Source organism: Erythrolamprus reginae, unplaced genomic scaffold, assembly GCF_031021105.1.
Source record: "Erythrolamprus reginae isolate rEryReg1 unplaced genomic scaffold, rEryReg1.hap1 H_17, whole genome shotgun sequence".
Classification (NCBI taxonomy): domain Eukaryota; kingdom Metazoa; phylum Chordata; class Lepidosauria; order Squamata; family Dipsadidae; genus Erythrolamprus; species Erythrolamprus reginae.
In genome coordinates, this window is record NW_027248470.1 from 419,580 (window position 1) to 433,003 (window position 13,424).

At 43.9% G+C, this 13,424-nt stretch overlaps 1 protein-coding gene across 1 annotated transcript in view; it reads right to left on the reverse strand.

Annotated features, from left to right (window-relative positions):
• Positions 1 to 11,437: 11,437 nt before the first annotated feature.
• Positions 11,438 to 13,424, reverse strand: part of LOC139155362 (plexin-B1-like) — a 229,951-nt gene continuing 227,964 nt past the window's right edge. The window contains exon 38 of the mRNA XM_070730495.1: positions 11,438 to 13,145. Coding sequence (XP_070586596.1) covers positions 13,041 to 13,145 — 105 coding nt within the window. The 3' untranslated portion in view covers positions 11,438 to 13,040. The remainder of the gene's footprint in view (positions 13,146 to 13,424) is intronic.

The following is a 13,424-nucleotide window of genomic DNA, read 5'->3' on the forward strand; positions in this document are numbered from 1 at the left end:
CGCCTCCGCCCATCTCCGAAGACTCTCCGAAGATTGTATGAACACAATCCAATTTCTAATGCTATGCAATGCAACAGGCAATTGTGTGTTATATTTTCCCTACTCCTTCTACCATTTTCACACCGTTTTTGTCCATTAGCCTACTTCTATCGCTTTGAATTCTGGAACAGGCCTGCTGAGCAGGTCACAGCAGGAGTTATTTCAAGGATTTGCATGCAAATGATAGCGGGCGAGTCTAGCCATCGCTGCTCTGTGCTGCAGGGACCTGGAACCACACCAGGCTGAGATCTCATGTTCGTTGGGTTCTTTGGCTGGATTTTCAGAAAGATTAGAGGAGATTGCAAGGAAAGACCTGTTGGGAAGCTTGGCTGATCTGGTCTTGTGTGAGTCAACTTGGACACTCATTCCCAGAGAAGAGCGATGGAAGTTCTCACACATTCCCTATTGACCCTGTTCTGGTTACCTATTGAGTTCTATCAGCCTTTAGTGGAGGGAGAGCTTGGCTTTAAAAAATCTGGAGCAAAATCTTTTTAAAATCTGGAGTAACATTGGGAAATAATTTTGGCTACAACTAGTCTTTCCTCTCTAAATCACGATACACATGGAATAAAACCTCAGTTTAATAGAGCATTGGAAGAGCTCTGTTACATGATCCAAGTGCCCATTAAATCCAAATTTACATTGTTTGCATCAATTTATATTGTATTTCCATCATTTAATTTCCGTAATTTAATTCCATATTTCCATAATCCTAAATATTTGCCCATGGTTTCACTATCATGATATTGTGGTGCCGTGTCTGTTTTTATTTCTATAACCTACTGAGGGTTACAAGATTTTACACAGGACATCCACATGTCTATATTGTTCTGTATTCAATTAATAAAAACCATTTTTTTAAAAATCAAGGACTTGTTTTTTAAACTTTTTTTTTTTTTACTGCATATGGGTCATTTGGAGTAGAGAATCAAATTTAAAAAACCCAAACCCAAACAGATAGATAGGTATGGATGTAGATAGTTCTGAGTTCGGGTTTTGGCCCATGTAATATTTTGAGTGTCTATGCGATGTTTCGGTGAAATCACATTCACCATCATCAGGCTGAAGTTGTAAGCTTCATGTAAGCTTGTATTGATATGTATACTGTACATATATATACACACACATACACATACATATATAAGGGTTTTATTAATGGAACAAAAAACAATCCCCCCAAACCACCTTTGCTTATAAAAGGTAAAGCCAGACTTTGATCACTCATGGATCAATATTATTGATTGGTTATAGATAAATTGATCTATAACCGATCAATAATATTGATCCATGTTCTGCCGGCCTGTGCCAACCGCCCTTAATTACAGGTTAATTAGTCCAAGCAGACACACACACACACCATAGAAGGCAAATAAATGTTCTTTATCAACAGAAGAGAAGAAAAAACTCCTTTTTAAACTTCAAAGGGATTTTTTGCAGCAACAAGGCAACAATCCATCAGTGAGCAAAGTCTGGCTTTACTTTTTATAAGCAAAGGTGATTTGGGGGGGATTGTTTTTTATTCCATTAATAAAACCCTTATATATATTCAATCGATAACAAACAAATGTTCAAATATTAAGAACATATGAATGCCCATAATTCATTAAAACCCGGGTTATTCCTCCCGATGTTTGCCTTTAATAAACACACTAGATAGTGAGTGGACTTCCCAATAAAAAGCATGTGATGCTGCCATTTGCCTGTCCAGGTGGTTGACCCCTCCCCATATACAAAAAATCCATGTACCGTATTTTTCAGCATATAAGATACATCTTTCCCCCCTTAAAGAGGCTGAAAATTTGGGTGTGTCTTATACTCTGAATGTAGCTTTTTTCAAAGTTTGTTTTCCCCCTAACGAGGTGCTAACGATCTTCACCAGCTCTTCCCGGCTTGCAGGCTTTTTTCCATTGCTACTCCCTCTGAAAAAGATTTTTTCAGCCCTAATGAGGTGCTAGTGATTTTCCCGGCTTTTCTCATTCCTACTCTCTCCGAAGATGTATTTTTCCAGTCCTAAGTCTTTGCAGGCTTGTTTTCATTGCTACTTCCGAAGAAGGTTTTTTTCAGCCCTAGCCAGGTGATCAAATAATGTGCAGAATATCTGGTAGGCGGATTTTCCCCCGCCCCTTTTTTCCTCCACCCAAACTAAGTTGCATCTTATGATACGGTGTGTTTTATACCAGTGTTTTCCAACCTTGGCAACTTGAAGATATCTGGACTTCAACTCCCAGAATTCCCCAGCCAGCGAATCCAAATATCTTCAAGTCGCCAAGGTTGGGAAACACTGAACTAGCCTATGTCGCTTGGCGGGGCCTAGGGAAAGAGCCTTCTTTGTGGGGGGGCCGACCCTCTGGAATGAGCCTCCCTAGAGATTCGCACTGCCCTCCCCCCCGAATGATGGCTGGGGAATTCTGGGAATTGAAGTCCAGATATCTTCAAGTTGCCAAGGTTGGAAAACAGTTTTATACAATGAAAATACAGTAATTAGATAGCAACATCAAGAGGATTTTGCAAGGCGTTTTCCCAGGCTGGTTAAAACTAAGCCAACTGTAACCCAGGAGCTTCTAAAGTTCTCAATGATCCATTTGTGTGGAAACAGGTTCCGGAGCCAGACCAGATTATCTTACCTCCAGAAAATGTATAAAATCCAGAAAATGCATGAAACTTACGTCTTCTGCAGCATAAGGATGGTAGCACAGTTCATTCCATGGACGCACCCCTTTAAGCAGATTATGGGAGGACACAAGACTTCCTGATCTGCCAAGCTTTGGAGCTCGGGGAGTCTCAATCCGAGACGCTTTTGCCTGCTTCTTTTTAGTCTCTGGGAAGAGGCTCAGCTGGAAAGGGAGAAGGTGGGAGGGAGGACCGTCCCAAATCCCCTGGCATAGCCTGTGTCAATGTGGGAGAGTTTGGATTGGACTGCGCTCAAGTCTCCAATGCAACTCAGGGCCAGGACAGCTGGGAAGTTCTTGTTTTACCCATTCCTTTGCATCGCTCTGCACCTGTTGCCGCAGCTTCCTGCTTTGCTCTCTAATATTTTCCTGGCTCTGCGGCTGCTTTGCTGCCAAAGCAAAATCTGGAATCTCCCGGGTGGGTATTTATAGATCAACATTTACAGATAGCCAGGAGAGAAATGCAAACTTTTACGTTGTACAGTTGGCTGACTTTCACCCTCGAGCTGTTTCCCCCCACCCTGTATGTCTACGAGAGGAGAAAAAGCATTTGGCATTTAGATTTATATACCGCTTCATAGTGCTTTTAAAACCCTTTCTAAGCAGTTGACAGAATCTGCATATACCGTCAACTAAGCAATGTCGTTTGGCAGGGCCCAGGGGAAGAGCCTTCTCTGTGGTGGCCCCGGCCCTCTGGAACCAACTCCCCCCAGAGATTAGAATTGCCCCCACCCTCCTCACCTTTCGTAAGCTCCTTAAAACCCACCTCTGCTGCCAGGCATGGGGGAACTGAAATATCTTCCCCAGGCCTATACTGTTTTGGTATGGTATGTTGTGTGCATGGTATGTTTGTTTGTATGTATGATTGGTTTTAAAATAGGGTTTTTTTAAGTTGTTTTAGTATTGGATTTACATGCTGGTTTTTATTATTGTTGTTAAGACGCCCCGAGTCTACGGAGAGGGGCGGCATACAAATCCAATAAATAAGTAAATAAATAAATATTGCCCCCCAACAATCTTGGTCTTCAGTTTACCCACCTCGGAAGGATGGAAGCCGTGATGGGCTGCCAAAATTTTTACCGCCACACTGTTAATGTGGCTTGCTGGCCATGTGACCAGGTAGGAGTGGCTTGACAATCATGTGACGGGGTGGCTTAAAAGTCATGTGACTAAGTGGGAGTGGTTTACCGACCAAGATAAGTTTTCAAATAGGTGCTTGGATGTTTTTTTTCCAGTTGATTAAGTCACATTATTTGTTTGTCACCTTCTTGCCACTTTCTCCCTGCAATGGACCAATTGTTTCCTTAACTTTTTTCTTATTTTTAATATGTTGGAAACTTTTTTTGGTTACTTTTTCCTTTTGTCACAAGCTTTTGTTTATTGCGAGCCTTAGCTTTCCTCACTTCATCTTTACAGGCTCGGGCTATTTGCTGGTATTCTGCCATAGTTATTTCCCCTTCTTTCCACTTTTTATACTTGTTCTTTTTGTCTTTCAATTTGTCAGAGAGTTCTTTATTCTGGTTTCTTTTGAGACATATTATTTTCTTCTTCATTGGTATTGTGCTAGTCTGGGCTTTTATAAAATTCACTTTTCAAAATTTCCCAAGCTTCTTGAGTCATTTTCCCCTTGAGGATTCTCACCCATGGAATCTTTCCCAAGTTCTAAATTTATTGAAATTAGTCTCTTAAAGTCCAAGACTCTTTTTTGACTTTGTTCTGTTTGTGTTTGCATAATGTTGAATTCCAATATTGCACAATCACTTGCCCCCAAGGTTCCTGTAGCTTCAACATAGAAACATAGAAGACTGACGGCAGAAAAAGACCTCATGGTCCATCTAGACTGCCCTTATACTATTTCCTGTATTTTATCTTACAATGGATATGTTTATCCCAGGTATGTTTAAATTCAGTTACTGTGGATTTACCAACCACGTCTGCTGGAAGTTTGTTCCAAGGATCTACTACTCTTTCAGTAAAATCATATTTTCTCATGTTGCCTTTGATCTTTCCCCCAACTAACTTCAGATTGTGTCCCCTTGTTCTTGTGTTCACTTTCCTATTAAAAACACTTCCCTCCTGAACATCAATGTGATAGCACACAATAAAAAATGAACTATTAAATACTTTCCCACATACATAAAAATTACAATTTTATAAATAATTACTTGGCTGTAACCAAGGATTTTAGGACTCATGTAGAACTCTGGGACACTAAATGGTTTATAACAGAGCTCACCCATAATAGCCTATATTGTGTCTCAGTGTGATGTGTGAATTGAATCACTGCTTCTTTATAATTTATTGTTGAGCAATAAAATACCATAGTGTTTGATTTCTCTTGATAAGACATGATTGAAATTGTTTCAAACCATGGTGGCACTTAGGTTCATATACTACTTTAAAGTCTTGTTTTATTGGACAAATCACAGCAATTGCTTTACAAATATGTCACAAACGGCAGTCAGCAAATTACAGTATTTCATTCATACATTTTACAAACTACATTAAAACTTAGTGCAAGTGAGCTGAAGCTCTTCCCTGTTATCTGATCATTTTATGGATGCCTTCTGCAAAAAAAGAAGGCAAAAATAAATCCAGTAAATGAAAACAATCACTGATTTTTTTCTCACATTCCCCCTCGGAAGATCCAAGACAAGGCTCTCCAACCTTGGCAACTTTAAGGCTGGTGGACTTCAACTCCCAGAATTCCACAGCCAGCTTTGCTGTGGAATTCTGGGAGTTGAAGTCCGCCAGCCTTAAAGTTGCTAAGGTTGGAGACCCCTGATCTAAGGCATACGAAAAGAACCTAATTAATGAGGAGGAGGAGCCACATTCTGTGTTGTATATTAAAGTTTATTGAATTACCATGTAAGAATTTTGCTCTGTAATAAAAGTCATCTGGAATCTAAGCTGATTATTTACAGACAAAAACTTCTCATTTCATGATAAAAATCCCTACTTTGCTCAGAGCAAGTATCTACAATAACGTTATACTATGGAACAAGGACGATCGTAAGAAAACCAGGCTGGGTTGTCCATCAAGCTTTTCAGATTAATAATGACTTAATCCTCCAATCAGTTAAGAGAGCAGATTTGTTAGGGGTGGGTAGGAAGGGTCTGAACCAGAATAAAAGAGAAGGAAGGAAGGAAGGAAGGAAGGAAGGAAAGAAAGAAAGAAAGAAAGAAAAAGGCAGATTATTGGCTCAGAATGCAAAAGGGCCAAAATAGAAGCAGGGTAACCCCTTTGCATCTCTCCCCAAATTTATAATTTGGAGCATTTTCGTAAGTAGCCAGGGCCATTTTCTTTCTCCCAACAGTCGCCTTCACAACTGGAAGCCCTTCCTGCAATATACAAGGAACCCCCGACCACACCTGAGCCCAAAATTTATGTTGCTAAGTAGGAAGAGTTCTTCAGGGAGTTCGGCCCCATATTTACGACCACAGCTGTTATGTGAGTCGCTGCTTCCCCGTTGACTTTCAGCTTGTTAGAAGGTCGGAAAAGGGGGGAATCACACGAGGAAAACCCCCCCCCCCAGGACACTGCGACCGCCATAAATATGAGTCATTTGTCAAGGGTCTGGATTTTGTTCTCGTGACCATGGGGATGCCATAATGACTCTTAAGTGTGAAAAATGGTCACAAGTCACTCCCCCCCCCGTCACTGTAATTTTGAAGAGTCCCTAAGCAAAAACTACTTGACTATAGGGGGAAAAAACCCCAAAAATTCAACAACACAATTTGCTGGAGGTAAGTTAATGTATTTTTTTGGAGTATAAGACAACCCCTTTTCCCCCACTAAGAGGCTGAAAATTTGGGTGCGTCTTATACTCTGAGTGTAGCTTTTTCAAAGCTTTCCCCCTCCCCAACCTTAATGAGGTACTAACGATGTTCCCGACTCTTTCTGGCTTGTTTTCATTGCTACTCCCTCTGAAAAATGTTTTTTCAGCGCTAACGAGGTGCTAACTATCTTATTTATTTATTTATTTATTCGATCTTTATGCCGCCCTTCTCCTTAGACTCACGGCAGCTTACATGTTAGCAATAGCACTTTTTAACAGAGCCGTCATATTGCCCCCACAATCCGGGTCCTCATTTTACCCACCTTGAGTCAACTTTGAGCCGGTGATGAGATTTGAACCGCTGACCTGCAGATTTAGCAATCAGCTTCAGTGGCCTGCAGTACAGCCCTCCACCTGCCGCGCCACCCCTGGCTCAATCTTCCCGGCTTGCAGGGTTTTTTTTATTGCTACTCCCTCCGAAGAAGGTTTTTTTCCAGCCTGAAGTCTTTGCAGGCTTGTTTTCATTGCTACTCCCTCCGAAAAAGTTTTTTTCAGCCCTAACCAGGGGATAAAATAACGTGCTGAAGCTGACCAGACTAAGGACGCTTACCTGGTAGGTAGATTTTCTCCCTATTTTCCTCCCACAAACCTAAGGTGCGTCTTATATTCTGGTGTGTCTTGCAGTCTGAAAAATGCGGTACTAACGCATCGTGCTTGAACTCAACAACACACCTTGCTGGAGGTAAGTTACTAATGTGTCATGCTTGGACTTGCTGCTAACACAGAGTTGTTGCTGTGAAAAGAGGGAAGCAGCTGCAGCCTCGTTTTGTTAAACAAGTCCTGTTGTGGCCCAGCCTGATTATTAATCTGATGCCATCAACAGGTCAGGCTTTCCGTGGCATGAGAAACCGAAGCAGCATCACTTGCCTGACTCTGTGGCTCAGGCTGCTATTAAATAAGCTGCTATTAACCGCCTGCTACCGCACGAATCCCAGCGACCGATAAAGTCCCACAGAGTTGGCCTTCTCCGGGTCCTGTTGACTAAACAATGTCGTTTGGCGGGCCCCAGGGGAAGAGCCTTCTCTGTGGCGGCCCCGGCCCTCTGGAACCAACTCCCCCCGGAGATTAGAATTGCCCCCACCCTCCCTGTCTTTTGTAAACTACTCAAGACTCACTTATGCCGCCAGGCATGGGGGAGTTAAGATATTCCTTCCCCCTAGGCCATTACAAGTTATGCATGGTATGTTTGGTTTTATAATAAGGGTTTTTAGTTGTTTTATTAATTGGATTGTTACATGCTGTTTTTTATGATTGTTGTTAGCCGCCCCGAGTCTACAGAGAGGGGCGGGATACAAATCCAATAAATAAATAAATAAAATAAATAAATACCCATCAAAAAAGATATGGCGAAACTCCTCCATTTCTTTTGGCTTCACGAACAGTCCTTAAGGTTGACCTGTATCTATCAGGAGAGGACGGCGCGCGAGAAGGATGGTGGGATTATTTTCATCTGAACTGGGAACGCTCAAAATAGCCTGCACCCTTTTGAGTGTTCCCAGCTCAGATCAAACTATTCCGTGCCTCGTCTACAGAGGTTCTCACTCATCCGGGTCATGGTTTGTTTTATTTATTCTTTATTAATTGGATTTGTATGCCGCCCCTCTGCGAGGACTCGGGGCAGCTCACAACATATCAAAAACAATATACCATATACGTATCTAAAAATCCAATTAATATAGCTGAAAATCTTTAAAAAACAGTAATAAGATTTAAAAACATTCATTACCATTCACACAACAGAATATACTACACTTGTCGGCCAGGGGGCTAGGATCTTATAGCCCCAAGCCTGGTGGCATAAATAGGTCTTTAAGCTTTTACGGAAGGCGAGGAGGGTGGGGGCAGTATGAATCTCTGGGGGGGAGCTGATTCCAGAGGGCCAGGGCCCCCACCGAGAAGGTCCCGCCAAGCAACATTGTCTGGTGGACGGGACTTAAAAAACCAAATATATTTACAATTTGTACAAATGTTTGATCTTCAACAAAACATACTTTGATTATCCCAAAGGTGCTTTTTTTTCAAGAGGCAAACTGGACAGAACGGAAGAAGCTCCTTGGATGAGAAGCAAAACGTCTTCAAGGAAAACAAAGAAAGTCCACTTGCCTCTTGGGATATTCCAGGGATGGAGGAACTTTTTTTGGCTTGGGTACCAAAAGGGTGAATGCGCACATGATAGCGAGTGCGTGAGTGCACACACCCATAATGCAATGCTTTCTCCCCCCATTCCTGTGCACAACCCCCCTGCTGCCCCCCTTGCATATGCTCATGGCCCTCACTGAAGCCTCCAGACTTCCAGTAGGCCAGGTGGGGCTGTTTTTTGCTCTTCCAGGGTTCAGGAAAGCCTCCTGAAGCCTGAGGATGGCGAAAAATGGCCCAATGGGCCATCCGGAAGTTTGGAAATAGCAGTAACCCCATTGGTTTGCCATCACTGGGCTATTCCATGCCTTTCTCACACCTTCCTCTGCTGTTATGGATAGTTGACCCAGGAGACAAAAAAGAACCGACATTTCTGTGTTCTGTTAGCGGCATTGAATGAATTCCCCTTGATATGGCATTTTTAATAGAATTCCTGTTTACTGTATTTTTCGGAATGTAAGACACACTGGAGTATAAGATGCACCATAGTTTCGTGGGAGGAAAATAGAGAAAAAATACTCTGCCTACCAGGTATTCATCAGGCTGGTCCTTAGCCTGGTCAGTTTCAGCACATTAGCTTGCTGGTTTTGAACCTGGTGCTTGCTTTTTATCTCCTACGTAGGGATAAAAAACAATTTCTACAACACTTCGCTTCTCTCTCTCTTCAGAGAGAGAAACAATGAAAGAATTAGGCAAAGGGAAAATTGCTTCACTCGCAAAGCACGGAAGATCGTGCTAGCACCTTGCTAGGACTAAAAATAAGCTTAGTTAAAGCTACATTTGGAGTATAAGATGCACCCAAATTTTCAGCCTCTTTTAGGGGAGAAAAAGGTGCGTCTTATACTCTGAAAAAAAAGGGTGCACAAAAGTGTTCAAATGCGGTTGCAGTGTTCAATGTCTTTCTGAAAAAACCTTTGCAACTACTTGGAAGAGAAAATGGGTGACCTCAGTAAAACTTGAAATGGTGGCTCATTTTCTTTACTGCCTTGTGAGATTCTTCTTTCAATCTCCCTGCCTAGAAACAAATGTTTGGCTACTGTTGTGGTTAGCTCTGGCCCTGCTCCTGCCCCAAGCAATGTGGAGGTGGAGGTGGGGGAGACATCCACATGCCACAGGCCTCTTTTGCTCCCAGTAGAATCTGTCTCCTCTGACTCAGGAAGCGTGAGTGACAGGGAAGAGGGGAGTTTGGCAGACAGCCCAGGAGGACATCAATCATCTGTATCATCCCTGGATTCTGAACAAGAATGTATGACACATCCACACATGCGTAGAGTGATGCATAGGAGACAACAACTGAAGGATTATTACAAGAGAAAATGAGGCCACCTGTGGTTGGGTGAGGCTGCGGTAATTAGTGCTACAGATAAAAGTGCAGCCTGGTGGCTCATGGCAGTTTATCTGATTCATTGTTTCGTCAAGATCGTGTTTTTTTGCTGTTCAGGATTGTGTGCGTGGACTCTCTGGATTTTAGAATTGGACTCAATTTCCCAGTTATTGGGTGAGCAATTGGATTGCATTTCACCTGTGCCTTGTGTGCACCATAAAATCCCTTTGACATTTAAAAAGGGAGCTGTTTCTGTTTTTCTGTTTATAAAAACGTTTGGGTTTTCCTTTTATCATGTGGTGTGTGTCTTCCTGGACTAATTACCCTGTAATTGCGGGCGGTTGAAACATGCCGGCAGAACAGCTACACATGTGAAAACATACATCAGCTCAGGCAGCAACATTCCCCCCAATCCCACAGGACGAAAACATCAGAGCTGCATTTAGGAAATTGCACAGGGCAGAATGGTTAACTATCAGGATCCATATATTCAATCCAAATCCCTCTCTCTGCTAGCTGATTTTAAATAATGACATAAATAAAACTCTTGCTGCTTAGACATTTCTTACAGGACAAATACAATATGTACTTGCTGGTTTTTGTTTTAGAGTTGAGCCACATTCTTGAAAACTGGTTGAACTCAAAAGCTGCCGTTATCTCACCAGAACAATAAAAGTTAGCTGTTGCTTAGAGCTACAAAAGTGAGAATATTTGTGTGTCACTTGCACTTGTTTGTGCAGAATCACACCACCAAAATTGCAATGCAATCAGAGCAGGGCTGTCAAGCTTAAGAGCCACGGTGGCGCAATGGTTAGAGTGCAGTACTGCAGATTATTTCTGCGTCCTGTTGGCTGCCTGCAATTTGGCGGTTCAAATCTCACCAGGCTCAAGGTTGACTCAGCCTTCCATCCTTCTCAGGTGGGTCAAATGAGGACCCAGATTGTTGGGGGCAATGTATGCTGACTATGAAAATCGCTTAGAGAGGGCTGTAAAAGCACTATGAAGCGATATATAAGTCTAATTGCTATTGCTATTGCTAAATTGAATGCTCAGGGGCTGGATCCGGCCCATGGAGTGCTTAGATTTGGCTACCCTGGAAGCAGCAAAGTATTGGCCCATTCTGCCTCTTGCCAACAAAAATGGAGCTCATGTTGCGGTGGGTGTTGTCAGCTCAACGTCACTCATGTCAAGGGTGGCCTGAGCACGCTGCAGACAAAACGGGCTTCCGGGCTCTGTTTTTGCCGGCAGAAGGTTGAAGGAGGCCATCGTAGCCAAAAACGGAGCTCGGAAGCCCAATTTCTCTGGCAAAACACTGAGGCCAGCACAAGCCCCCACAATTGAGTGATGCTGAGCTGGCCACGCCCACCCTGGCCACACCCACTCCAGCCCCCCGCCCCCAGAGGTCAAACACAATCCTGATGCAGCCCTCAATGAAATCGGGTTTGACACCCTCTGTACTGCAGGGTTTGCAGAGCTCCAAAGCCTGAGATGCCGAATGGCAGAATGAAATTATTCCTGGAATTGGCTCAAACTAGTAATGAGCAAAGATCCAAATCTATCAGATGTCTGGAGCATGGAAGGTTTCCCCCCCCCCAGTTACTAACAGTTAATGAACAAGCGACAAAGAAGAGACAAAGGAAATGAAATTAAGAGCGCTGGTGTGCTCACCTCACCCCTTCATAGAAAAGACTGGGGAGGAATTAGGAAACACATCAACCTATGGCTCAGGTTGAATTGCAATCAGAATAAAGCTGGATAAATAAAAAAAAAGGGCGGTGTTGGTGTTTTCTGCTTGGCTCTCCCCCCCCCCTCCTGAAATGCTCTTTAATAGCAGATTAAGTTACAAAAATCAGCAGGCAGTGCCTGTCACGACATGGAGACAAACATTTATCATCTGCTTAATGCCTGTAAATCTAGCTGCCCTCAAAGAGACAGGAGAAGGAGGGCATGGCCCAGTGGGGGGCCACGGGAATTACAAAGAGCTAAACCTGCCAGGGTGGAGGAGGAGATCCAAGGGGCAAAAATCACCAGCTTTGACATCCTTCCGAGAAGCCACCTGGGGAAAAAAAAAAAGGATGGGAAAATCTCGAAGAAGGGCAAACCGGGTGTCTGGGAAGAAGGAATTCCCAGAAGGAAGGTCTTTACTCGAGAAGGGCTAGCCCAAAAGGGGGCCAGGGGAGGAAGACCTCAAAACCTTGACGCTCATACAGGCCTGGCCTCTTTCTCTGCTTCCCGTTCGTTGTTGAGGACGGCAAGGCCCACGGCGGCAGTGTTGCCGTTTGTGCTTTTATAGGAAAGCCGAACGGGGCAAAGGGGCAGCAGCTACAAGAAGGCACGCTGGGGGATTTTAGGACCACCTTGAGCAGGTAACGGCGAGGAAGGGAGGACATTCCCCTCTCCCTTCGCCATCTTTCGGGGATTTCCGCCCATCGGGAACCGGATCTTCCTTCCTCCGTCTTCGTCCATTGTGCTCGTCTTAGCGCTGTGTCCCCCCATCGCTCCACAGGAGGAAAGTCGGTCTCGCTGGGTTGTTTGAGACTCCAAGCGCAGCAAGAATGGCGAGGGCGGATCTCCCCGCGTTAAGCCAGTAGGACGCTCTCTCGAAGGAACCCAAGGAAGTCCAAAGGAAGCTCAAATGAGAGTTCAGGTTCCCACTTCGTTTTTCACAGGGTGTGCTTTTGTGTTTGTGTGTGTAAAAAGATTCCAGCATCCCTCACCGCTGCACTGTTCTCTAACTCCCTTGGCACATTCATAACATCTGGCCTCCTGGCTGAAAACGGCTCTTGACGGAGCCTTTCGGCTTCTGGGCACGAGTTCATTATTATCATTAAGTGTTGTTATTATTATTTTTTGTTTGTTTAAAGAGCCTGTAAAAAAAAAATTCTAGTAGTTCTCTGGCACCTCCCCGCCCTTGGCGTTTTCTGACCCTCCGCTGCTGCTGCTGCTTCTCTCCACTTCAGCACAGAGCATCGGTGGGGACGGCGGTGGGTGCTGTCTGTTTTCTTCCTACCCAACTGTCCCCCTGGAGGCACCTCACAAGTCTGTGACTTTGTTCTCCACTGCTGCGGCAATCTGTTGCAGGCGATACCCCAGCTGCATTTTCTGCGCGATCGGGTCTTCCTCCAAGGCGGTGATGATCTGTGGGCAGAAGCAGAGCTGTTAACCGCCAGGCCTCCCTCAGGATATTCCCTCAAGTATTCCCTCAGGAATTCGCTCAGGATATTCCCTCAGGTATTTCCTCAGGATATTCCCTCAAGTATTCCCTCAGGATGTTCCCTCAGGAATTCGCTCAGGATATTCCCTCAGGATATTCCCTCAGGTATTTCCTCAGGATATTCTCTCAAGTATTCCCTCAGGAATTTGCTCAGGATATTCCCTCAGGATATTTGAGGGAATGCCTCGAAGGAAGAAATCTCC